Here is a 24831-nt window from a genome sequence, read left to right on the forward strand (position 1 = left end):
AATAGCTCGACTCGAATATGAAACTATTCCAGCAGACTACGATAGCAAAACGTGAATGCATTAAAAATACACTATTTTAACCCACTATGCAATGTTTGATATTCATACAGCGTAAACTGACTGCTGATTTGTCACTGCCTAACGTAGTGACTAGGCATTAACGTAAAACTGTCGTAAAAACCAATTGCTTTACGGCGTTGTTGCTTTCGTAATAATCGGTTTCCACTAGATAGCACAGCAACAAAGTCAAAATGGCTATATCGTAAAAATGTATCAAAACAAAATTGAGCTTGTTGGTCTTAATTTGAGGTTAGCAGTGTGGATAAGTTAAGTTTAGGGTTAAGGTTAGGTTTAAAATCATATTTTAAGAAGATACATTGTAGAAATAGGAGGGGTGACTTTGTGGCTGTTGTAACTAGTGACGACCCTTTTAGTCCAGCTGCCCTTGCATAGATGTCCATGGCATGTGAGTTATCCAAAAGTTTTATGAAACGGAACATTACCTGTTGGTTCAGTGTGTGTTTACAAGCTTTTAGTGTTAGCATTGCTTCACTTGCCTGGCAGTCATGCACAGCACTGCTATCGTTATTTTATCGAGATGGCTGTGCTGGCTATGCTAACCAACTAGCTAGCCAACTAACAGAATAATCCTGCTTCTAGTTACACACGTCTGCATTGCATTTTTGGTTTGACCAACAGGATAACAAAATAGTTGAGGCTTGAAGATTGAGACTTTGTTGTTACATATTCAGCATTTAGCAGACGCGTTTACCCAGAGTGTTTAGGGCTAGCGAAGTGTCTTGCTCAAGGGCAAGACACTATATTCATTTAACAGATTTCCTCACCTAGTCTGCTCTGGGATTCGAACCAGCGACCTTTCGATTACTGGCCCAACGCTCTTAACCGCTAGGCTACCTGCCGCCTTTATTACACTATGCACTGTTGTGACCAAGTTCAGGTGGTCTGGATGAATACTAGGACCCCATACATTCTCAACACATCCCTATGAGAATGTGTTGTATGCCATCACAGTAGAATAAAAACAGTTCAGTCCTCATGGTTCCCCAACTTCTCCTCACAGTGAGCAGTGTTTCCCCTGTATTAATTTAGCAGCGGTGGCCCTATATTCATTTAACCCCTCCACCCTTGCCACCACTGCTGGAAAAAATGTTAGGGGAAACACTGGAGAGAGTAAATATTTGTTATTCCTAAAACAAGAGTAGGCCTATTCACCGACAGTATTTAGTCACAACTCATTTAGTCAGGTCAAACCTATTTTGTCAGATATAAAACCATTAACGTTCTGGTTCTGTTTCTCTGCAGATCCATCCCTCTGAAGTCTGTGTCTAACAGATTACAACCAAACCGATCGACGCCATGGCTTCTCCATTTCTGAAGTATGCCGTGATGGTACAGAAATACCGGACGCCGCTGCTCATCGCCGGTTGCGGTGGGGTGTTTGCGGCCCAAATGTTCTACCACTTATTCCCAGAGAACACTTACAGGAAGCTGTACCAGGCCTGGAACAAAGGAGAACCAGCCAGCCTCTCTCAGAAGCTGGAGAGTGTCTTCAAACAGGTGCTGAAGGATTCTGACGTGGGCGCCCCTAATGGTTATAGTGCCTTCGCGTCGTTTGGCTTCCACCCTGTTGGGGCTGGCGTACCCTGGCTGCCCTCCGGTGCCCAGATTGGCATTCCTGCCAACTTCAACAGCACGCCGGATGACCCGGCTGGCATCACCAACCGCACCATACTCATCAACGGCGAGAAGGTGGAGTGGGACAGTGTCATCGGCACGGCCCTGAAGGATGCGCTGGTGTTCTCCCCAGAGGCTCAGAAGTTTGCCGTGGCGAGGGAGGTAGCTCGTCTTGAGGTGGGCGGGCCTGTGCTGAATGCGGCTGTAGCTCCATTCTGCTTGGCCGGAGTGATGGTCTACTCGGTGACCCTGAAGCAGATCTTCGGCCTCCACGCTGGGCCTGTGATCATCAGGGGCGTAGTGAATGTAGTGGCACTAGGCCTGGGAGCTGTGTCTTACTTCCTGACCTCCGACGCTGTCAGCCAATGGCTGGACTACAAATCAGACCGTCATGCTGCAGGCCTGTCCAAGGACTATGCCAAGGGAGGGGTGGAGTTCTACAACAAGATCCTCTCCCGGAACAAGACGCTACGTTCGCTGATGGGCCAGAAGGGGGAGGAGATGTATGCGCCCAGCGGAAACCTGTTCCCTGCTCACCTGCTAAGACTGAAGCACGCTCCCTACACCTCCAGGAGGGACGGCATTGTGGGCCTACTCAAGGAAGAGAAGGCCTAAAAAGGACTTTGGAAGCCCACTAATCTCTGCACCAAGAACCAAATATCATGTGAGCGTTGACCTCTGGCCAGCTACTTGTAAAGTCTGACACGAGACTAGAAGCCCACTGCTTTTTGTCCTAGTTTTCCAGCAAGTATTATTTATGAAATCAGAATTACTGTGAGAAAAATGAAATTTCAACCACATGTAACATTGCCTGAATAATGACAGTTATACTTGACCGTGATACTATCGTTCCTCTTATCCGTGACCTCAATTTGACCACAAATTTGCCTAAAATTGGTCTATATGATGAACCTGCACTTTTGTGTTGTTGTAAAATACATCAGGGCAAGGCACAATAAAAAGCTTTCATAAAAAGCCCAATTTGACAAAAGGTATGTTATAATGTTTAAACATGTACAACTGACTTGTGTAATATTAAACTGTTGTGAATGTTTAACCACAACAAATATATAGCCTTTGGCTATTGTGTGTGTGAGAGACAGAGACAGTGTGTGCGTGAAGGGAATCAAGAATCGGTTTGGTTTTAATGAAGCCATCTTTTTAAAGCAGTTTGCTTGGTGATACAGATCCTAATATCCAGTTCATTGAATCTCCTGAGTCTCCACATTTAGCAGTTGTCTGCATATTAAATTGGAAACTTAATCTAGTTTTTTAATCACATCTCACACGTCTGAGGCCCTGTGGCGTTCTACAAAAAGAACCAAGTAATTAACATTGTGACAGAGCGACTCTACTGCGGAGCAAAACTGAACCTAGAGACTAATGGCATTGTCAAATAAAGATGCATCTCAATGGCACTTTATCTCGGTCTAAATCATAGAGCAAGAACAAAATCCACACTAGTCACAGCATTGACAGCTTCTTTTTAGCTTTGATAGTGAGGCTCTCCTGGGCTATACAAATGCTCTGTGTATGTGATTACAAAAAACTCCACTGATCTTTTTATGCAACAGAAAATATGTTTAGGAAAATGACACAATTCTCTCCCCAACTTCCATGGAAACGTGATTGGGCCAGTCTCCACAGAAAGTAATGACAGCACTGTACTGGGGAACCACCAATGGTACCCACAGACTGGGTGGAGACGAAATGGTGTACTACTAATTTGTGACAGTAGATACTCTACAATTCACAGTGAAATGCTATTCGCATTATCTTTTAAAATGGATTCTCAGTCTTTTACATACCACTTCACCAGTATCAGAGGAATAGTCATTTTCATCACCACATCAGAGTCATTGGTAACTGCATACATGGAGTGTCAACAGAAGTGGGGGCAGAAGTACACTATATACACTGCTCAAAAAAATAAAGGGAACACTTAAACAACAAAATGTAACTCCAAGTCAATCACACTTCTGTGAAATCAAACTGTCCACTTAGGAAGCAACACTGATTGACAATAAATGTCACATGCTGTTGTGCAAATGGAATAGACAACAGGTGGAAATTATAGGCAATTAGCAAGACACCCCCAATAAAGGACTGGTTTTGCAGGTGGTGACCACAGACCACTTCTCAGTTCCTATGCTTCCTGGCTGATGTTTTGGTCACTTTTGAATGCTGGCGGTGCTTTCACTCTAGTGGTAGCATGAGACGGAGTCTACAACCCACACAAGTGGCTCAGGTAGTGCAGCTCATCCAGGATGGCACATCAATGCGAGCTGTGGCAAGAAGGTTTGCTGTGTCTGTCAGCGTAGTGTCCAGAGCATGGAGGCGCTACCAGGAGACAGGCCAGTACATCAGGAGACGTGGAGGAGGCCGTAGGAGGGCAACAACCCAGCAGCAGGACTGCTACCTCCGCCTTTGTGCAAGGAGGAGCACTGCCAGAGCCCTGCAAAATGACCTCCAGCAGGCCACAAATGTGCATGTGTTTGCTCAAACGGTCAGAAACAGACTCCATGAGGGTGGTATGAGGGCCCGACATCCACAGGTGGGGGTTGTGCTTACAGCCCAACACCGTGCAGGATGTTTGGCATTTGCCAGAGAACACCAAGATTGGCAAATTCGCCACTGGCGCCCTGTGCTCTTCACAGATGAAAGCAGGTTCACACTGAGCACGTGACAGACGTGACAGAGTCTGGAGACGCCGTGGAGATGTTCTGCTGCCTGCAACATCCTCCAGCATGACCGGTTTGGCGGTGGGTCAGTCATGGTGTGGGGTGGCATTTCTTTGGGGGGCCGCACAGCCCTCCATGTGCTCGCCAGAGGTAGCCTGACTGCCATTAGGTACAGAGATGAGATCCTCAGACCCCTTGTGAGACCATATGCTGGTGCGGTTGGCCCTGGATTCCTCCTAATGCAAGACAATGCTAGACCTCATGTGGCTGGAGTGTGTCAGCAGTTCCTGCAAGAGGAAGGCATTGATGCTATGGACTGGCCCGCCCGTTCCCCAGACCTGAATCCAATTGAGCACATCTGGGACATCATGTCTCGCTCCATCCACCAACGCCACGTTGCACCACAGACTGTCCAGGAGTTGGCGGATGCTTTAGTCCAGGTCTGGGAGGAGATCCCTCAGGAGACCATCCGCCACCTCATCAGGAGCATGCCCAGGCGTTGTAGGGAGGTCATACAGGCACGTGGAGGCCACACACACTACTGAGCCTCATTTTTACTTGTTTTAAGGACATTACATCAAAGTTGGATCAGCCTGTAGTGTGGTTTTCCACTTTAATTTTGAGGGTGACTCCAAATCCAGACCTCCATGGATTGATAAATTTGATTTCCATTGATAATATTTGTGTGATTTTCTTGTCAGCACATTCAACTATGTAAAGAAAAAAGTATTTAATAAGATTATTTCATTCATTCAGATCTAGGATGTGTTATTTTAGTGTTCCCTTTATTTTTTTGAGCAGTGTAAATGAAAGTATATGGACACCCCTTCAAATTAGTGGATTTGGCTATTTCAGCCACATGTGTTGCTGACAGGTGTATAAAATCGAGCACACAGCCATGCAATCTCCAAAGACAAACATTGGCAGTAGAATGGCCTTACTGAAGAGCTCAGTGACTTTCAACGTGGCACAGTCATAGGATGCCACCTTTCCAACAAGTCAGTTTGTCAAATTTCTGCCCTGCTAGAGCTGCCCCAGTCAACTATAAGTGCTGTTATTGTGACGTGGAAACGTCTAGACGCAACAACGGCTCAGCTGCGAAGTGGTAGGCCACACAAGCTAACAGAACTAGGCCACTGAGTGCTAAAGCACGTAGCATGTAAAATTTGTCTTTCCTTGGTTGCAACACTCACTACCGAGTTCCAAACTGCCTCTGGAAGCAATGTCAGCACAATAACTGTTCTTCGGGAGCTTCATGAAATGGGTTTCCATGGCTGAGCAGCCGCACACAAGCATAAGATCACCATGAGCAATGCCACGCGTCGGCTGGAGTGGTGTAAAGCTCGCCGCCATTGGACTCTGGAGCAGTGGAAACGCATTCTCTGGAGTGATGAATCAAGCTTCACCATCTGGCAGTCCGAAGGACAAATCTGGGTTTGGCTGATGCCAGGAGAACGCTACCTGCCCCAATGCATAGTGGAAAGTTTGATGGAGGAGGAATAATGATCTGGGGCTGTTTTTCATGGTTTGGGCTAGGCCGCTTAGTTCCAGTGAAGGGAAATCTCAACACTACAGCAAACAATGACATTCTAGACAATTATGTGCTTCCAACTCTGTGGCAACAGTTTGGGGAAGGGCCTTTCCTGTTTCAGGATGACAATGTCCCCATGCACAAAGCGAGGTCCATACAGAAATGGTTTGTCAAGATCGGTGTGGAAGAACTTGACTGGCCTGTACAGAGCCCTGACCTCAACCCCATCGAACACCTTTGGGATGAATTGGAACGCCGACTGTGAGCCAGGCCTAATCGCCCAATATCAGTGCCCGACCTCACGAATACCCTTGTGGCTGAATGGAAGCAAGTCCCTGCAGCAATGTTCCAACATCTAGTGGAAAGCCTTTCCGGAAGAGTGGAGGCTGTTATAGCAGCAAAGGGGGGGACCAACTCCATATTAAAGCCCATGATTTTGGAATGAGACGTTTGATGAGCAGCTGTCCACATACTTTTGGTCATGTAGTGTAGGTGTATGGAAAGCAAATCAGCTAATTGGGCAGATTTGTTGCCACTCAAGACCATTTTGGTGGCTGATTGGGCAGCACGACAAGTCAATTGTGGACAACTGTAGCATTTTAGCTAAGCCTAATCCTTTTCCGATCCTTAACCTGATTCTCCTAATCTGCCAAATTAATTATCCTAACCTGCCACGATAATTATCCTAACCTGCTACGCATTTTAGTCAAGCCTAACCCTTTTCCTAACCTTAACCTCATTCTCCTAACCAGACACGTTAATTCTCCTAACCTGCTGCGTTAGTTCTTTTAACCTGCTATATTAACATTAAGCTGACCTGCAGTTCACCTGGCTATGGCCGGTCTAACCAATAATGGAGCACTTATATTGCACCCATCTCTGTTGATCCACCCATTGATTCTACTACAGCCATCGCTGTTGAGCCACCCAGTTATTTTGCAACGCCCACTTTCAGACACTCCAAGTATGTAGTTACCCATACCTGCCCCATAATTGGACGCAGTGATATGGAACTAAGGGGATGGGACTGTTCTTGTTTGGACCACATGATGTCGCCACAGCCCATATTTAAATTTTACTCTACAGTCTCATTGTCTGGTCTAATCCACGGTGGTGTATTGTTAATACAGTTACAATGACAGTCACATACCTTGATATTTCCTGAATTTAGGGAAATGATAAACTAGTTTAGGCTAATTCTGACCAACGATGGAAATGAAATATCCTGTGGCTAAATTTAACTGAGGCAATGGTGTCGTTTCCTCGCCTATGACTACCGGTATTCTACTCCACACTGTTGCATTTAGATTTCAGTGACCTTGGCTGCTCAATGTTCAAAAGTGATAACACAGTTCCCACACTACATTCGGTAAATCTATAAAACCGCCAAAATACCAATTCAATGGCATGAAAAGTAGTGAGAAAATGACAGGATTGCTCACTCGCGATTTACAAATTAAAACCATGCCTCCCTATCTTGTGACTCCACCCCTGTGCACTGGTGGCTCTACGGAGATTGCGCCATTACGTTGCTATGCTGTTGCCTCTGCTGCAGTGAGCGTGCATTGACAACGGACTCCGCTGAGAAAGTCAGAGACGCTGTTCCGCAATCCGGAATCCACTTTTCCCAACATTTATGTCGCTCATACCCTCTCATTTACAAATCAAAGGAATTGTAAATATCATTCACTCGGTCTGAGATGCCTGCTGGTTCGCTGTAGCCAATGGTTGCTGTGTCTTGCGTGTGGATTATTCGCCGAGCTAGTCGCAGATTCGAACTAGAGGGCCCGCAGACAGTTGAATGTATGAAGCTGAAGGCTCGGAGTGATAAAAATGAGGTTTTGTCGGAGTTCCCAGCGGGTGAACTGAACTTGGATTTTCAGTCCCTCACCCTAAACTCATTTCCCGCTGAAAGAAAACCATATTCCTTAAAAACTGGACGCCTCTGGAACTGTTTATGACGGTAAGATATTTTACCAACTACTGTAGCTACCTAGCTAAAATAGAACGTTACTCGTTAGAACCATTTTACTGAAAAGTAATGCAGCTTGTTAGTAACAGTACAGTAACTGGTTATGAACTGGCTAGCTAACGTTAGCTAGCTAAATTGCTACAGTAGTTAACTGCTGTGCATAAACCAAGACATAGCTAAATGTTTATCTAATTTATCTAGTTAAACTTTTGAACTGTCCTATACTCCCGTCCAATGTAGGCTATACCTTTGGGTTATTATTGGAAATGATGAAAATAAACTGTTCACTACTGTTTCACTGTACGTTAACGGTATTCACAAGACTTCAGTTCCACTTAGCTAGCTCAAATTTGACAGATTATGGAAGGAGAATAGCTAGCTAACCGTATTTAGCAAATCCAGTTGTGGATCATGTTGGAGCTAGCTACTGTAGCTAGTTACAGTAGGCAGTTGACTATATATTTATATTTTAATTTCGCAGCAAGCTAAGTTAGTTATAAAGCTAGCTAAATTAACCCATTCTGAAATGGCCTACAACAGAGCCTAAATTATCATAATTAGCATCCAGGTACAGTATCCATGGCCCACAATATCACCAAAGACAGTACAGTATGTGATCACTCTCAACTGTTCAACCAGGTTGCAGTTGCGTTGTACTGACAGCTGCATCAGTCCTGTCACTTTCTTGCTGGTCATTTTGAAACAATAGGTATAACTAACGGTACTAGCATTCGTCAAGGGTTTCCTTCCCTCTGTGACATTACTGAGGGCTGTTTCAAATGAGTAAATCGATGGTGAATCTGTATTTTCTGAATTTGGACGAAATTATGTAGCTAGCTAATGTGGTCAGTTTTTACATTGACTTGATCGTCAAATATGCCACATTCGTGTTCGTGGAAGTCCATCGAGAGCGTACCTGGACTGATTTCAGCCTGCACGCTCAAATATGTCACTACGTAAAAGCAAATTGAAATCCACATCAGCTCAATTCTTTTTTTTCTTTTTTATTGGCTGAGTTCAGCCTGAATGAATGATAGTCTACATCACAAGACCGGACCACTCTCCTGTCGCCAATGTGTACAGGTTGGCTTTCTCAGGTCCCCAAATTTCATTCAATCGAACCTATTTCTCATTTACACGCTAAATGACGGGCTGCTGGTTAGACGACCGAAGAAGACATATTTACATTTTCACCTGTCCATATTTCATTAATCTAATATGGCCCCCATAGTTTGCTAATTTGCTTCACAAAATCCTAAGGAGATCATGTCCAGGATTCAGAGAGAAACCATATTCATGCCAAAGGGTGGATTTACATTAGTAAAATATGTCTAGTGAGAGCTATCTCTGTTCAACATCAGATTTGCAATTTTTCTGTTTACACTAGCCTTGGATGTGGTGTGGCCAAAGCCACATTCCTGCTTCATGTGTGCAGCTATTATCATACCTTAAAAAACATAGTATATAGACAAACAAAATAAGGATAGCAATTCAAAGTATAAGGAGGTTCTCATCTAATCCATATTGCACATAGTGGTGTACACTTGCAATGATTCACAATTCACAACAATGGTTTTGAAGTGGCATTTGGGTGAGGTATTGGGACTGGGGGGAGAGAGGGTCTCAGGTGCGGGGATAATTGGGATAGACTGCACCTGCTAACATGAGCATTGGCGAATTCACGGGGAGATTGATGGGACACAGCTAGCTAATCTACAATGAGGTAGGCTAACCTTACTACTGGGATGACAATAACAAAGCTAAAGAGGCAGAATTTGTAGCCCGATTATGTTCACACAATGATTTTTGTGTTTATTTGACGACTGCAGTGGGAATGCCATTCCCATCCTTGTTTCAGTTTATCATTAGCGAAAATACAGCTATAGGTTGAGGATGACAGAAACCTGTAATCGTAAGCCATGTCCTCTTGGCCAATCTCTACTCTAGTGGATGATCTAACTACACCAATCAGTCAATACATTTCAATCCAGGTAAATTACTCTGAGAAGGCAGTAGCTCCAAAATTGACAGCTGTGTTGACTTTGCTCAGGAGCACCTCTGTTTGAGACAACAGGAGGCATGCTAACAGGAGACAGCTCTTAGCTTTGACACTTTCTCTCTGGTTAGTTAGCCCCTGCCCTGAAAGCCACACGCATGCACTGGGTGTTACAGCAGTGTTGTCATGTGTGCAGCGCACCCTGTCAGCACCCATTGCAGAGACAGCCTGTGTGGCAATCCATAACGGAGTGCCCGTCGGTCGGCCGGGCGGATATCACACCCGTTTCAGCAAAACACAGCTGTGTTTACACTCCCATCTCTCACAGCCTCACAACTCAGAATCAAATGTGTTTTGGCTAATCTTTTCATTTCCTAACTCTGTTATGATGGCTGGATTGCCAGCTAAATGAAGGGTATTCATCAGCGAAGGCGACGTAGTCCACAGAGGGATGAGTGACAACTGGTTCTACACACTCCTGTTTGTACTGGACTACACTGTGCCTTGAAATGAAATGTTTCGTACTGATGCAACAAGTTAAATCCACAACTGACTTTGACTCTTTATCCTTCCCATTTCCCCAAATCAACTACTTCATTCTTGGCAGAGGGACCATAATAGAAGGCCCATTTTACCAACAAAAACTCTACGCTCAGTCATGTACAATTCACAGAACCCCATTCCCCAGGGCAGACGATGGTAGGCTTCACATTAATCAAAGGTCCTAATTGGAGCATAGTGTAACAGCTTTATGCTCTAAAACACAAGCGTGGAAATGTTCAACCAGTCCTTTCATTCAGAACCTATTGTTAGGTCACAGGCCTGTTGTCTGTTTATGCTGTACGGATGCAAAACAAATCAGATGAAACTGCATTTTTGCTGCATGGTAATTATGTTATTGGTTACTCACCTGTTGTACAGGTTGAATTTGTTAAAGTGTGGTAGAGAGAGGGAGAGACAAACTGTAGGAGCTTCTAACCCCCTGCTTTCAAGGGAATTAACCTGCTCAGTGCACATACTCTCAGGCTGAAAAATTGTGATTAAACTGTTGGAGATGCAGCATTTAGTTCTGGGCAATTCCACGGTAAAGTAATTACCATAGAACATGGTTAAGCTTAGACTTGATTTACAGAGGGGTAATTCCACACTAATGGAATTACGCTGAGACTCCTATTTTTCACTTGAAAATGTATGCCAAACAAAAAAAACACATTGATTTAAAAGTTTAACAAACCATACAACACAAAGACTACTTTGAATAATTTACACAGTAAATCAACTTTGCTAACAGATGCAAAGTTTGGTAACAGAATTACGGTAAAATCCATAGAATTAGGAATTTAATAGTATCTCTATGGTTAAATCTCTGTTTTAATGTTACCAAACTTTATCTGCAACATTCTTCCTGTAAATGTGTTTTTGTAAAGTTTTCTGTGGAAATGTTAAAAGTAGTCCTTGTGCAAATACACTACCAGTCAAAAGTTTGGACACACCTACTCATTCAAGGGTTTTTCTTTATTTTTACTAAAAAATAAATATGTTGTAGAATAATAGTGAAGACATCAAAACTATGAAATCACACATATGGAATCATGTAGTAAACAAAAAAGTGTTAAACAAATCAAAATATATTTTATATTTGAGATTCTTCAAATAGCCACCCTTTGCCTTGATGACAGCTTTGCACACTCTTGGCATTCTCTCAACCAGCTTCACCTGGAATGCTTTTCCAACTTTCTTGAAGGAGTTCACACATGCTGAGCACTTGTTGGCTGCTTTTCCTTCACTCTACAGTCCGACTCATCCCAAACCATCTCAATTGGGTTGAGGTCGGGGGATTGTGGAGGCCAGGTCATCTGATGCAGCACACCATCACTCTCCTTGTTGGTAAAATAGCCCTTACACAGCCTGGAGGTGTGTTGGGTCATTCATTGTCCTGTTGAAAAACAAATAATTTACTTTTACATTTTAGTCATTTAGCAGACACTCTTATCCAGAGCGACTTACAGGAGCAATTAGGGTTAAGTGCCTTGCTCAAGGGTACATCGACAGATTTTTCACCTAGTCGGCTTGGGGATTAGAACCAGTGACCTATCGGTTTCTGGCACAACGCTCTTAACCACTAAGCTACCTGCCACCCCATAGTCCCACTAAGCCCAAACCAGATGGGATGGCATATCACTGTAGAATGCTGTGGTAGCCATGCTGGTTAAGTGTGGCTTGAATTCTAAATAAATCACAGACAGTGTAACCAGCAAAGCACCCCCACACCATAACACCTCCTCCTCCATGCTTTAGGGTGAGAACTACACATGCGGAGATCATCCGTTCACCCTCACCGCGTCTCACAAAGACACGGTGGTTGGAATCAAAAATCTCCAATTGGGATTCCAGACCATAGGATACATTTCCATTGGTCTAATGTCCATTGCTCGTGTTTCTTGGCCCAAGCAGGTCTCTTTTTCTTTTTGGTGTCCTTTAGTAGTGGTTTCTTTGCAGCAATTAGATCATGAAGGCCTGATTCACACAGTCTCCTCTGAACAGCTGATGTTGAGATGTGTCTGTTACTTGAACTCTGTGAAGCATTTATTTGGGCTGCAATTTCTGAGGCTTGTAACTCTAATGAACTAATCCTCTGCATCAGAGGTAACTCTGGGTCTTCCATTCCTGTCGCGGTTCTCATGAGAGCCAGTTTCATCATAGTGCTTGATGGTTTTTGCGACTGCACTTGAATAAACTTGCTCAAAGTTCTTGAAATGTTCCGTATTGACTGACCTTCATGTCTTAAATTAATGATGGACTGTCATTTCTCTTTGCTTATTTGAGCTGTTCTTGCCATAATATAGACTTGGTCTTTTACCAAATAGGGCTATCTTCTGTATACCCCCCCCCCCCCCCCCCCCCTACCTTGTCACAACACAACTGATTGGCTCAAATGCATTAAGAAGGAAATAAATTCCACAAATTAACTTTTAAGAAGGCACACCTGTTAATTGAAATGCATTCCAGGTGACTACCTCACAAAGCTGGTTGAGAGAATGCCAAGAGTGTGCAAAGCTGTCATCAAGGCAAAGGGCGGCTATTTGAAGAATCTCAAATATAAAATATATTTTGATTTGTTTAATACATGATTCCATATGTGTTATTTCATCGTTTTGATGTCTTCACTATTATTCTACAATGTAGAAAATAGTAAAAATAAAGAAAAACCCTTGAATGAGTAGGTGTGTCCAAACTTTTGACTGGTACTGTAGTTCTATGGATTGTTAATCATTTGAAATGTTTTTTGTTTTGTAGCTATACATTTTTATGTGAAAAATCTGAGTCTCAGCGTAATTCCGTTGCCATGGATTTGCACTTCTATTCCCAGCCAATGATTATTTAGGGGGCACCACTTGGACAAGAGAGGATTGCCTGATGACTGACACACCACCAGTAGGGAAACGAGAGAATGAGATGAAATTGATGATGCAATGAATCACCGATAAAATCCACGTGTGTGACGGTGCCATTGCCAGCTGTGGGAAGTTCCAATCTGGCACACCCTTTGTGTTAAAGTCCAGCCCTGAAAGATAGTGTTCTGTTTGCCTAGATTGGGATACAGTGAGTTAGAATTTGTTTGTGTGTGCTTGTTTGAGACAGCATTGCACCATTTCATAGTGAATAGACAATTTTAGTCAACCCCCATCCATTGGTTCTACTGAGCATGTTGGGGATGCCTGTTGCCCAGCTACGCCAACTGCCCACTATTTTTTTTATTCAATTTTTATTTACCCTTTATTTAACTAGGCAAGTCAGTTAAGAACAAATTCTTATTTACAATGATGGCCTACACCGGCCAAACCTGGACGACGCTGGGCCAATTGTGCGCCGCCCTATCACGGCCGGTTGTGATACAGCCTGGAATCGAACCAGGGGGTCTGTAGTGACGCCTCAAGCACTGAGATGCAGTGCCTTAGACCGCTGCGCCTATGCTAGGCCATAGGAAGGTGATCTGCTCCAGCTGTGAGGGTTCACATTGGGCACTACGGACAGTGTGACTCAAACATCCTCACATCATCCAGGTCAGATTAAGAGATTACGGGCCCTGGGGGCTGCCTGCCGTAACATAGCGGTGCTCTGGGTCTTGGCTGAGTTTGCTGTGGCTTAGAAAATAACAGGTAAGAACAATAAAGGATTAGCATGATCTGTGGTGATTACTGTATAGGGATGGTTAAGGCCTAATGCTGGACTAACAACTGGGGGAAGAAGAGGGTATGTCACCATCCATGCGTATGAAAACCAAAATAGAGTGAGAAGGAGCTTTCTTCCATTCCTGTTATTGTGCATCAGAACGCAAAATGAAGTGTAGCCATGAGATTCCACATGAAAAGAGACCACAGAACATGGTTAAGCTTAGACTTGATTTACAGAGGGTGGTTCCTCTTTCTGAAGCCGTTGTGCTGTAATCAACATTGAGTTGGATAGCAGGCTGTGGCTGTATCACAAATTACACCCTAATGGCCCTGGTCAAAAGTAGTGCGTTTAAATAGGAAATAGGGTGCCATTTGAGATGCAGCCTACAAGTGCATTCAGAAAGTGTTCAGACCCCTTCACGTTTTCCACATTTTGTTACGTTACTGCCTTATTCTGAAATTGATTAAATCGTTTTTTCCCCCTCATCAATCTACACACAATACCCCATAATGACAAAGTGAAAAGGGGTTTAAAAAAATTAGAAATACTTTATATACATAAGTATTCAGACCCTTTGCTATGGGACTCGAAATTGAGCTGAGGTGCATCCTGTTTCTATTGATCATCCTTGAGATGTTTCTACAACTTGATTGTAGTCCACCTGTGGTAAATTCAATTGATTGGACATGATTTGGAAAGGCACACACCTGTCTATATAAGGTCCCACAGTTGACAGTGCATGTCAGAGCAAAAACCAAGCCATGAGGTCGAAGGAATTGTCTGTATAGCTCCGAGACAGAATTGTGTCGTGGCACAGATGTGGGGAAGGGTACCAAAAAAATTCTGCAGCATTGAAGGTCCCCAAGAACACAGTGGCCTCCATCATTCTTAAATGGAAGAAAATTGGAACCACCAAGACTCTTCCCAGAGCTGGCCGCCCGGCCAAACTGCGCAATTGGGGGAGAAGGGCCTTGGTCAGGGAGGTGACCAAGAACCCAATGGTCACTCTGACAGAGCTCTAGAGTTCCTCTGTGGAGATGGGATAACCTTCCAGAAGGACAACCATCTCTGCAGCACTCTACCAATCAGGCCTTTAATGCTACTCTGTTAATTATTTATGCATAGTCACTTTAACTCTACCCACATGTACATATTACTTCAACTACCTCAACTAGCCGGTGCCCCCGCACATTGACTCTGCACCGGTGCCCCCTTGTATATACAGTGGGGAAAAAAAGTATTTAGTCAGCCACCAAATGTGCAAGTTCTCCCACTTAAAAAGATGAGAGAGGCCTGTAATTTTCATCATAGGTACACGTCAACTATGACAGACAAATTGAGAAAAAAAATCCAGAAAATCACATTGTAGGATTTTTTATGAATTTATTTGCAAATTATGGTGGAAAATAAGTATTTGGTCACCTACAAACAAGCAAGATTTCTGGCTCTCACAGACCTGTAACTTCTTCTTTAAGAGGCTCCTCTGTCCTCCACTTGTTACCTGTATTAATGGCACCTGTTTGAACTTGTTATCAGTATAAAAGACACCTGTTCACAACCTCAAACAGTCACACTCCAAACTCCACTATGGCGAAGACCAAAGAGCTGTCAAAGGACACCAGAAACGAAATTGTAGACCTGCACCAGGCTGGGAAGACTGAATCTGCAATAGGTAAGCAGCTTGGTTTGAAGAAATCAACTGTGGGAGCAATTATTAGGAAATGGAAGACATACAAGACCACTGATAATCTCCCTCGATCTGGGGCTCCACGCAAGATCTCACCCCGTGGGGTCAAAATGACCACAAGAACGGTGAGCAAAAATCCCAGAACCACACGGGGGGACCTAGTGAATGACCTGCAGAGAGCTGGGACCAAAGTAACAAAGCCTACCATCAGTAACACACTACGCCGCCAGGGACTCAAATCCTGCAGTGCAAGACGTGTCCCCCTGCTTAAGCCAGTACATGTCCAGGCCCGTCTGAAGTTTGCTAGAGTGCATTTGGATGATCCAGAAGAGGATTGGGAGAATGTCATATGAAACCAAAATAAAACTTTTTGGTAAAAACTCAACTCGTCGTGTTTGGAGGACAAAGAATGCTGAGTTGCATCCAAAGAACACCATACCTACTGTGAAGCATGGGGGTGGAAACATCATGCTTTGGGGCTGTTTTTCTGCAAAGGGACCAGGACGTGAGGAAAGAATGAAAGGAAAGAATGAATGGGGCCATGTATCGTGAGATTTTGAGTGAAAACCTCCTTCCGTCAGCAAGGGCATTGAAGATGAAACGTGGCTGGGTCTTTCAGCATGACAATGATCCCAAACACACCGCCAGGGCAACGAAGGAGTGGCTTCGTACGAAGCATTTCAAGGTCCTGGAGTGGCCTAGCCAGTCTCCAGATCTCAACCCCATAGAAAATCTTTGGAGGGAGTTGAAAGTCTGTGTTTCCCAGCGACAGCCCCAAAACATCACTGCTCTAGAGGAGATCTGCATGGAGGAATGGGCCAAAATACCAGCAACAGTGTGTGACAACCTTGTGAAGACTTACAGAAAACGTTTGACCTGTGTCATTGCCAACAAAGGGTATATAACAAAGTATTGAGAAACTTTTGTTATTGACCAAATACTTATTTTCCACCATAATTTGCAAATAAATTCATTAAAAATCCTACAATGTGATTTTCTGGATTTTTTTTCCTCATTTTGTCTGTCCTTGTTGACTTGTACCTATGATGAAAATTACAGGCCTCTCTCATCTTTTTAAGTGGGAGAACTTGCACAATTGGTGGCTGACTAAATACTTTTTTCCCCCACTGTATAGCCTCCCTACTGTTATTTTATTTTACTTCTGCTCTTTTTTTCTCAACACTTTTTTGTTGTTGTTTTATTTTACTTTTTTATAAAAAATAAATGCACTTTTGGTTAAGGGCTGTAAGTAAGCATTTCACTGTAATGTCTGCACCTGTTGTATTCGGCGCATGTGGCCAATACATTTTGATTTGATTAGAGTTGCCAGACGGAAGCCACTCCTCAGTAAAACGCACATGACAGCCCGCTTGGAGTATGCCAAAAGGCAGCTAAAGGACTCTCAGACCATGAGAAACAAGATTCTCTGGTCTGATGAAACCAAGATTGAACTCTTTGGCCTGAATGCCAAGCATCACGTCTGGAGGAAAACAGGCACCATCCCTACAGTGAAGCATGGTGGTGGCAGCATCATGTTGTGGGGATGTTTTTCATCGGCACAGACTGGGAGACTAGTCAGGATCAAGGGAAAGATGAACGGAGCAAAGTACAGAGAGATCCTTGATGATCAGGACCTCAGACTGGGGTGAAGGTTCACCTTCCAACAGGACAATGACCGTAAGCACACAGCCAAGACAACGCAGGAGTGGCTTCGGGACAAGTCTCTGATTGTCCTTGAGTGGCCCAGCCAGAGCCCGAACTTGAACTCGATCTAACATCTCTGGAGAGACCTGAAAATAGCTGTGCAACAACGTTCCCCATCCAAACTGACAGAGCCTGAGAGGATCTGCAGAGAAGAATGGGAGAAACTCCCCAAAACAGGTGTGCCAAGCTAGTAGCCGAAATAGGAAGCCAATTCTAGATTTAACTTTGGATTGGAGATGCTTAATGTGAGTCTGGAAGGAGAGTTTACGGTCTAACCAGACACCTAGGTATTTGTAGTTGTCCACATATTCTAAGTCAAACCCGCCAAGAGTAGTGATTCTAGTCGGGTAGGCGGGTGTAAGCAGCGTTCGATTGAAGAGCATGCATTTAGTTTTACTAGTGTTTAAGAGCAGTTGGAGGCCACGGAAGGAGTGTTGTATGGCATTGAATCTCGTTTGGAGGTTTGTTAACACAATGTCCAATGAAAGGCCAGATGTATACAAAATGGTGTCGTCTGCATAGAGGTGGATCTGAGAGTCACCAGCAGCAAGAGCGACATCATTGATATACACAGAGAATAGAGTCGGCCCGAGAATTGAACCCTGTGGCACCCCCATAGAGACTGCCAGAGGTCCAGACAACAGGCCCTCTGATTTGACACATTGAACTCTATCTGAGATGTAGTTGGTGAACCAGGCGAGGCAGTCATTTGAGAAACCAAGGCTATTTAGTCTGCCAATAAGAATGCAGTGATTGACAGAGTCAAAAGCCTTGGCCAAGTCAATGAAGACGGCTGCACAGTACTGTCTTTTATCGATCGCGGTTATAATATCGTTTAGGACCTTGAGCGTGGCTGAGATACACCCATGACCAGCTCGGAAACCAGATTGCATAGCGGAGAAGGTACGGTGGGATTCAAAATGGTCTGTGATCTGTTTGTTAACTTGGCTTTCAAAAACTTTCGAAAGGCAGGGCAGGATGGATATAGGTCTGTAACAGTTTGGATCTAGAGTGTCACCCCCTTTTGAAGAGGGGGATGACCGCGGCAGCTTTCAAATCTCTGGGGATCTCAGACGATACGAAAGAGAGGTTGAACAGGCTGGTAATGGGGTTGCGACATTTTCGCCGGCTAATTTAGAACGAAAGGGTCCAGATTGTCTAGCCCAGCTGATTTGTAGGGGTCCAGATTTTGCAGCTCTTTCAGAACATCAGCTATCTGAATTTGGGTGAAGGAGAAGCGTGGGGGGCATGGGCAAGTTGCAGCGGAGGGTGCAGTGCTGGTGGCCGGGGTAGGCGTAGCCAGGTGGAAAGCATGGCCAGCCGTAGCAAAATGCTTGTTGAAATGTTCGATTATCGTAGATTTATCGGTAGTGACAGTGTTTCCTAGCCTCAGTGCAGTGGGCAGCTGGGAGGAGGTGTTTTAATTTCCATGGACTTTACAGTGTCCCAAAACTTTTTGGAGTTAGTGCTACAGGATGCAAATTTCTGTTTGAAAAAGTTAGCCTTTGCTATCCTAACTGATTGTGTATATCGGTTCCTGACTTCCCTGAAAAGTTGCATGTCGTGGGGGCTGTTCGATGCTAATGCAGTACGCCACAGGATGTTTTTGTGCTGGTCAAGGGCAGTCAAGTCTGGGGTGAACCAGGGGCTATATCTGTTCTTAGTTCTGCATTTTTTGAATGGGGCATGCTTATTTAACACTTTTAAAGAACAACCAGGCATCCTCTACTGACGGAATGAGGTCAATATCCATCCAGGATGCCCGGGCCAGGTCTATTAGAAAGGCCTGCTCGCTGAAGTGTTTTAGGGAGCGTTTGACAGTGATGAGGGGTGGTCGTTTGACCACGGACGCAGGCAATGAGGCAGTGATCGCTGAGATCCTGGTTGAAGACAGCGGAGGGGTATTTAGAGGGTAAATTAGTCAGGATGATATCTATTAGGGTGCCCATGTTAACGGATTTAGGGTTGTACCTGGTAGGTTCCTTGATAATTTGTGTGAGATTGAGGGCATCTAGTTTAGATTGTAGGATGGCCGGGGTGTTAAGCATATCCCAGTTTAGGTCACCAAGCAATACGAACTCTGAGGATAGATGGGGGGCAATCAATTCACATATGGTGTTCAGGGCACAGCTGGGGGCTGAGGGGGGTCTGTAGCAAGCGGCAACAGTGAGAGACTTATTTCTGGAAAGGTGGATTTTTAGAAGTAGAAGCTCAAACTGTTTGGGCACAGACCTGGATAGTATGATAGAGCTCTGCAGGCTATCTCTACAGTAGATTGCAATTCCGCCCCCTTTGGCAGATCTATCTAGACGGAAAATGTTGTAGTTGGGAATGGACATTTCAGAATCTTTGGTGGCCTTCCTAAACCAGGATTCAGACACTGCTAGAACATCAGAGTTGGCGGAGTGTGCTAACGCAGTGAATAACTCAAACTTAGGGAGGAGGCTTCTGATGTTAACATGCAAGAAACCAAGGCTTTTGCGGTTACAGAAGTCAACAAATGATAGCGGCTGGGGAGCAGGAGTGATACTGGGGGCTACAGGGCCTGGGTTAACCTCTACATCACCAGAGGAACAGAGGAGGAGTAGAATAAGGATACGGCTAAAGGCTTTAAGAACTGGTCTTCTAGTGCGTTGGGAAAAATCTGCCCCCCAGAGAAAAAAAGGGGCAGATTTCCGGGCGTTGTAGAAAAGATTCAGGGCATTATGTACAGACAAGGATATGGAAGGATATGAGTACAGTGGAGGTAAACCTAAGCGTTGGGTAAAGATGAAAGAGATAGTATCACTGGAGGCACCGATTGAGCCGGTCTCCGCGTGTGTGGGGGGTGGGACAAAGGAGCTATCTGATACAGGTTGAGCAGGACAGGACTGGCTCTACATTGAAAAAGTACAGTTAGAACTTTTTTTTTTTTTTTTTTTTTTTACTAAATAATACAAAATTAAAATCTGAAATGTCTTGAGTCAATACGTATTCAACCCCTTTGTTATGACAAGCCTAAATAATTTCAGGAGTTAAAATGTCCTTAAGACAAATAATAAATTGCATTGACTCACTCTGTTTAATAATAGTCTTAACAGGATGTTTTAATGTCTACCTCATCTATGTACCCTACACATACAATTATCTGGTCCATCAGTTGAGCAGTGAACTTCAAACACAGATTCAGCCACAAAGACCAAGGAGGTTTTCCAATGCCTCGCAAAGAAGGGCACCGATTGGTAGATGGGTAAAAATAAAAAAGCAGACATTGAATATCCCTTTGAGCATGGTGAAGTTATTAATTACACTTTGGATGGTGTATCAATACACCCTGTCACTGCAAAGATACAGGCGTCCTTCCTAACTCAGTTACACCGGAGAGGAAGGAAACCGCTCAGGGAAAACACCATGAGGCTGTGAAAGGAGAACTAACCCAATTTACAGAGTGAAAAGAAGGAAGTTTGTACAGAATAAAAATATTCCCATACATACATCCTGTTTGCAATACGTTACTAAAGTAATACTTCAGAAATTGTGTCAAAGCAATTCACTTTTTGTCTTGAATACAAAGTTTTATGTTTGGGGGCAAATCCAATACAACAGTCTGCTTCCTACCAGACACTGGGAGATGAATTCACCTTTCAGCAGGACAATAACCTAAAATGCCAGAGCTACATTGGAGTTCCTTACCAAGAAGGCAGTGAATGTTCCCCAGTGGCTGAGTTAGTTTTGAATTAAATCTACTTGAAAATCTATTGCAAGACCTGAAAATGGTTGTCTAGCGACGATCAACAACAAATTTGAGAGCTTGAAGAATTTTGAAAAGAATAATGTGCAAATGTTGCGCAATCCAGGTGTGGAAAGCTCTTTGAGACTTACCCGGAAAGACTCACAGCTGTAATCGCTGCCAAAGGTGCTTCTACATAGTATTGACTCAAGGTTGTGAATACTTATCTAATCAAGGGATATGAGTGTTTTTTTATTTTTCATAAATATTTTACAAATATTATAATTTTTCTTCTACTTTGACATTCGTGTTTTGTGTAGCTCGTTGACAAAAATTACAATTATATCAATTTTGATCCCACTTTGTAACATGCTGACCACACCTCCCGCGTTGTGTGCACGAGCGTTGCAAAATAAATGTACAGTGGCAGGGACTAGGAGACTAGTCAGGATCGAGGGAAAGATGAACGGAGCAAAGTACAGAGAGATCCTTGATGAAAACATGCTCCAGAGCGCTCAGGACCGGGGTGAAAGTTCACCTTCCAACAGGACAACAACCCTAAGCACACAGCCAAGACAACGCAGGAATGGCATCGGGAAAAGTCTCTGAATGTCCATGAGTGGCCCAGCCAGAGCCCAGACTTGAACCCGATCGAACATCTCTGGAGAGACCTGAAAATAGCTATGCAGCGATGCTTCCCATCCAACCTGACAGAGCTTGAGAGGATCTGCAGAGAAGAATGGGAGAAACTTCCCAAATACAGGTGTGCCAAGCTTCTAGCGTCATACCCAAGAAGACTTGAGGCTGTAATCGCAGCCAAAGGTGCTTCAACAAAGTACTGAGGAAAGGGTCTGAATACTTATGTAAATGTGATATTTCAGTTGTTTTTTTATACATTTGCAAGAATTTCTAAAAACCTGTTTTTGCTTTGTCATTATGGGGTATTGTGTGTAGATTGATGAAGGGGAAAAAACAATTTAATCCATTTTAGAATAAGGCTGTAACGTAACAAAATGTGGAAAAAGTCGAGGGGTCAGAATACTTTCCGAATGTTATTCAATCATTTCATCCAAACTGCTCGTGCGCATCAACAAGCATCTGCGGAACCAGGCGCTAAAATTGAATTTATAGAACGTGTTGCAAATCCCACCTCTCCCATCTCCTCATTGGTTTTTAAGAGCATATACCCATGGGGGTGATTTGAAAGATGAAATAGGTCCACACGCGAGTCCAGTTGGTGGCGGTAATGCACCTTAAAGTTGGTTGCCAATCTCCATATGAAATCCACAGAAGAAGAAGAAGACTGAATGAGGAGAGATTACTAGAACCTAACTAGGTTTCCCCTTTTATCTGTGGATTAATTGTCGGAGTAGAGAACACGATTGTGTGTGACTCAAAATGGGTCAAAATTCTACAAAGATCCAGCAAAAAAAAGGACCTTGTGCATTTCAGGTAAAATAACAACCCAATGCTTATATCCCAGGACAAATTTGCTAGCAACAGCAAGCTAGCTAGCTAAATGTCCATTAATTTTTCATATGTGTTTTGACCTGTCCCCAAATGAATATAGTTGGTTTTGATATTTCAACCTACGTGTACTGATCGCGTCTGGTGGAGATAGACAAACTCAACGCGCGGAGACGGTTTGGTCATCATGTAACACAACAAAATGTGGAAAAGGTCAAGGGGTGTGAATAGTTTCACGTTTGATGTCCGGCAGGACTTTGTCAAAATAAAGGACAGAACACACCCAGGGAACTGTCCAGGGGAAACTCAGGTGGAGTTTTGTCCAGCAACAGCAATGGTTCTGAATACGTTAGGTAGAGGAAACCTTTTACATTTGCAAACCTTGTTAAAGACTTTAAAAGGGTCAGGTTGGATTTGGCTGATTCTAAAGGTTTGGGTGAAAGGGCCCTTTTGTTTCAGCTAGGTGTATGATCTTTTGTCGCTGTTTGTGCCACAGCAGGTCAACCAGTGTTCACAAACCGGAGGTCAGATCATGGTCCTTCCTTCACTTGGTTGCCTAAGGACTCTAGGCGATGCTCTCTACTCTTCTAATGGCAAACCTGTGACTACATTTACCCCTAATGAAATAAAGACAGTCTTCCCTTAAAAATAAATATAGGCCTCATCTCCTATAGCTCATCCATCCAACCTCTGACATTTACATTTTACATTTACGTCATTTAGCAGATGCTCTTATCCAGAGCGACTTACAATAAGAGTGTAAGAGTGTCTGCTAAATGACTAAAATGTATTGTGATTGCACAGAGGTGGGGGAAACTGTGATGGTCTGATGCTATTGTTGGATTCAAAAGGCTTTCACACCCCTCACTTCACACCACAGTGTGCAAATGCCGTTGCAGCCGGGACGTCTGTCCTGAGTCTGTATAGTAAGATCTCTGGCATGTTGCTTTTGCGTTATGTTTTGCTCATATCTACTGCTGTGCTTGTTGTGACTTGCCCTCTCCTTCCTCCCCATCCCAGTCGGAAAAGTCTGAACGGAATCCTTGGGACGTCCCAACTCTGACGACACCCAATTGAAGTTTACATTTATAAGGTTTAGGGTAGGGCAGTCCCAAGGATCCCAGATAGCACTAACTCAGCCCCTCACACTCCTCTCAAATCAAATCAAATTTTATTGATCGCATACACATATTTAGCAGATGTTGTTGCGGGTGTAGCACAATGCTTGTGTTCCTAGCTCCAACAATGCAGTAATATCTAAAATACACAACAATACACACAAATCTAAAAGTAAAATAATGTAATTGAGAAATATAGTAATATTAGGACGTGTAACGTTGGAAACCGGAGAGTGTGTGTGTGTGGGATGGGATGTATAGACAATATGGACAGTGTGGATAGAATATGTAGTATATCTGAAGAATACATAGGATAGAATAGTATAGCAATAGTTGAATAGGATGGACTTGACTAGAATACAGTATACCATATGAAATGGGTAAAACAGTATGTAAACATTATTGAAGTGACCAGTGTTCCATGTCTATATACTTAGACAGCAGCCTCTAAGGTGCAGAGTTGAGTAACCGGGTGGTAGCCGGCTAGTGACAGGGACTAAGTTCAGGGCAGGGTACTAGGTGGAGGCTGGCTAGTGATGGATATTTAACATGGCCTTGAGATAAAAGCTGTTTTTCAGTATCTCTGTCCCAGCTTTGATGCACCTGCCTTCTGGATGATAGCGGGGTGTGGCTTGGGTGGCTGAGGTCCTTGATGATCTTTTTGGCCTTCCTGTGACACCGGGTGGTATAGATGTCCTGGCGGGCAGGCAGTGTGCCCCCGGTGATGCGTTGGGCAGTTGCCGTACCAGGCAGTGATACAGCCCGACAGGTTGCTCTCAGTGGTGCATCTGTAAAAGTGTGTGAGGGTCTTAGGGGCCAAGCCAAATTTCTTCAGCCTCCTGAGGTTGAAGAGACGCTGTTGCACCTTCTTCACCACACTGTCTGTGTGGGTGGACCATTTCAGTTTGTCAGTGACGTGTACGCCGAGGAACTTGAAGCTTTTTACCTTCTCCACTGTGGCCCTGTCGATGTGGATGGGAGAGTGCTCCCACTGCTGTTTCCTGAAGTCCACAATCTGCTCCTTTGTTTTGTTGACGTTGAGAGAGAGGTTATTTGCCTGGCACCACTCCGCCAGGGCCCTCACCTCCTCCCTGT

The 24831-nt window shown here is 44.0% G+C and overlaps 2 protein-coding genes across 2 annotated transcripts in view; both read left to right on the plus strand.

The window, feature by feature from the left end:
- The first annotated feature begins 218 nt into the window (after window positions 1–218).
- On the plus strand, window positions 219–2769 carry LOC311129941 (transmembrane protein 177-like). The gene is made up of 2 exons (XM_084162510.1): window positions 219–466; window positions 1324–2769. Exon 2 carries the CDS (start codon window positions 1378–1380, stop codon window positions 2308–2310), a length of 933 nt encoding a protein of 310 aa, XP_084018636.1. The 5' UTR covers window positions 219–466; window positions 1324–1377; the 3' UTR covers window positions 2311–2769.
- Window positions 2770–7780: 5011 nt separating this feature from the next.
- LOC311128800 (tyrosine-protein phosphatase non-receptor type 4-like) overlaps window positions 7781–24831 on the plus strand; it is a 104260-nt gene continuing 87209 nt past the window's right edge. The window contains exon 1 of the mRNA XM_084161033.1: window positions 7781–7870. The gene's annotated coding sequence lies outside the window, so the exon portion shown is untranslated. The remainder of the gene's footprint in view (window positions 7871–24831) is intronic.

The sequence above is a fragment of the Coregonus lavaretus genome, assembly GCF_964263955.1.
Source record: "Coregonus lavaretus genome assembly, chromosome: 5".
In the NCBI taxonomy this organism is placed as follows: domain Eukaryota; kingdom Metazoa; phylum Chordata; class Actinopteri; order Salmoniformes; family Salmonidae; genus Coregonus; species Coregonus lavaretus.

Excerpts from the sequence above, each read along its gene's own strand:
- LOC311129941 (XM_084162510.1), top strand. The coding sequence starts at position 1,378 with ATGGCTTCTCCATTTCTGAAGTATGCCGTGATGGTACAGAAATACCGG.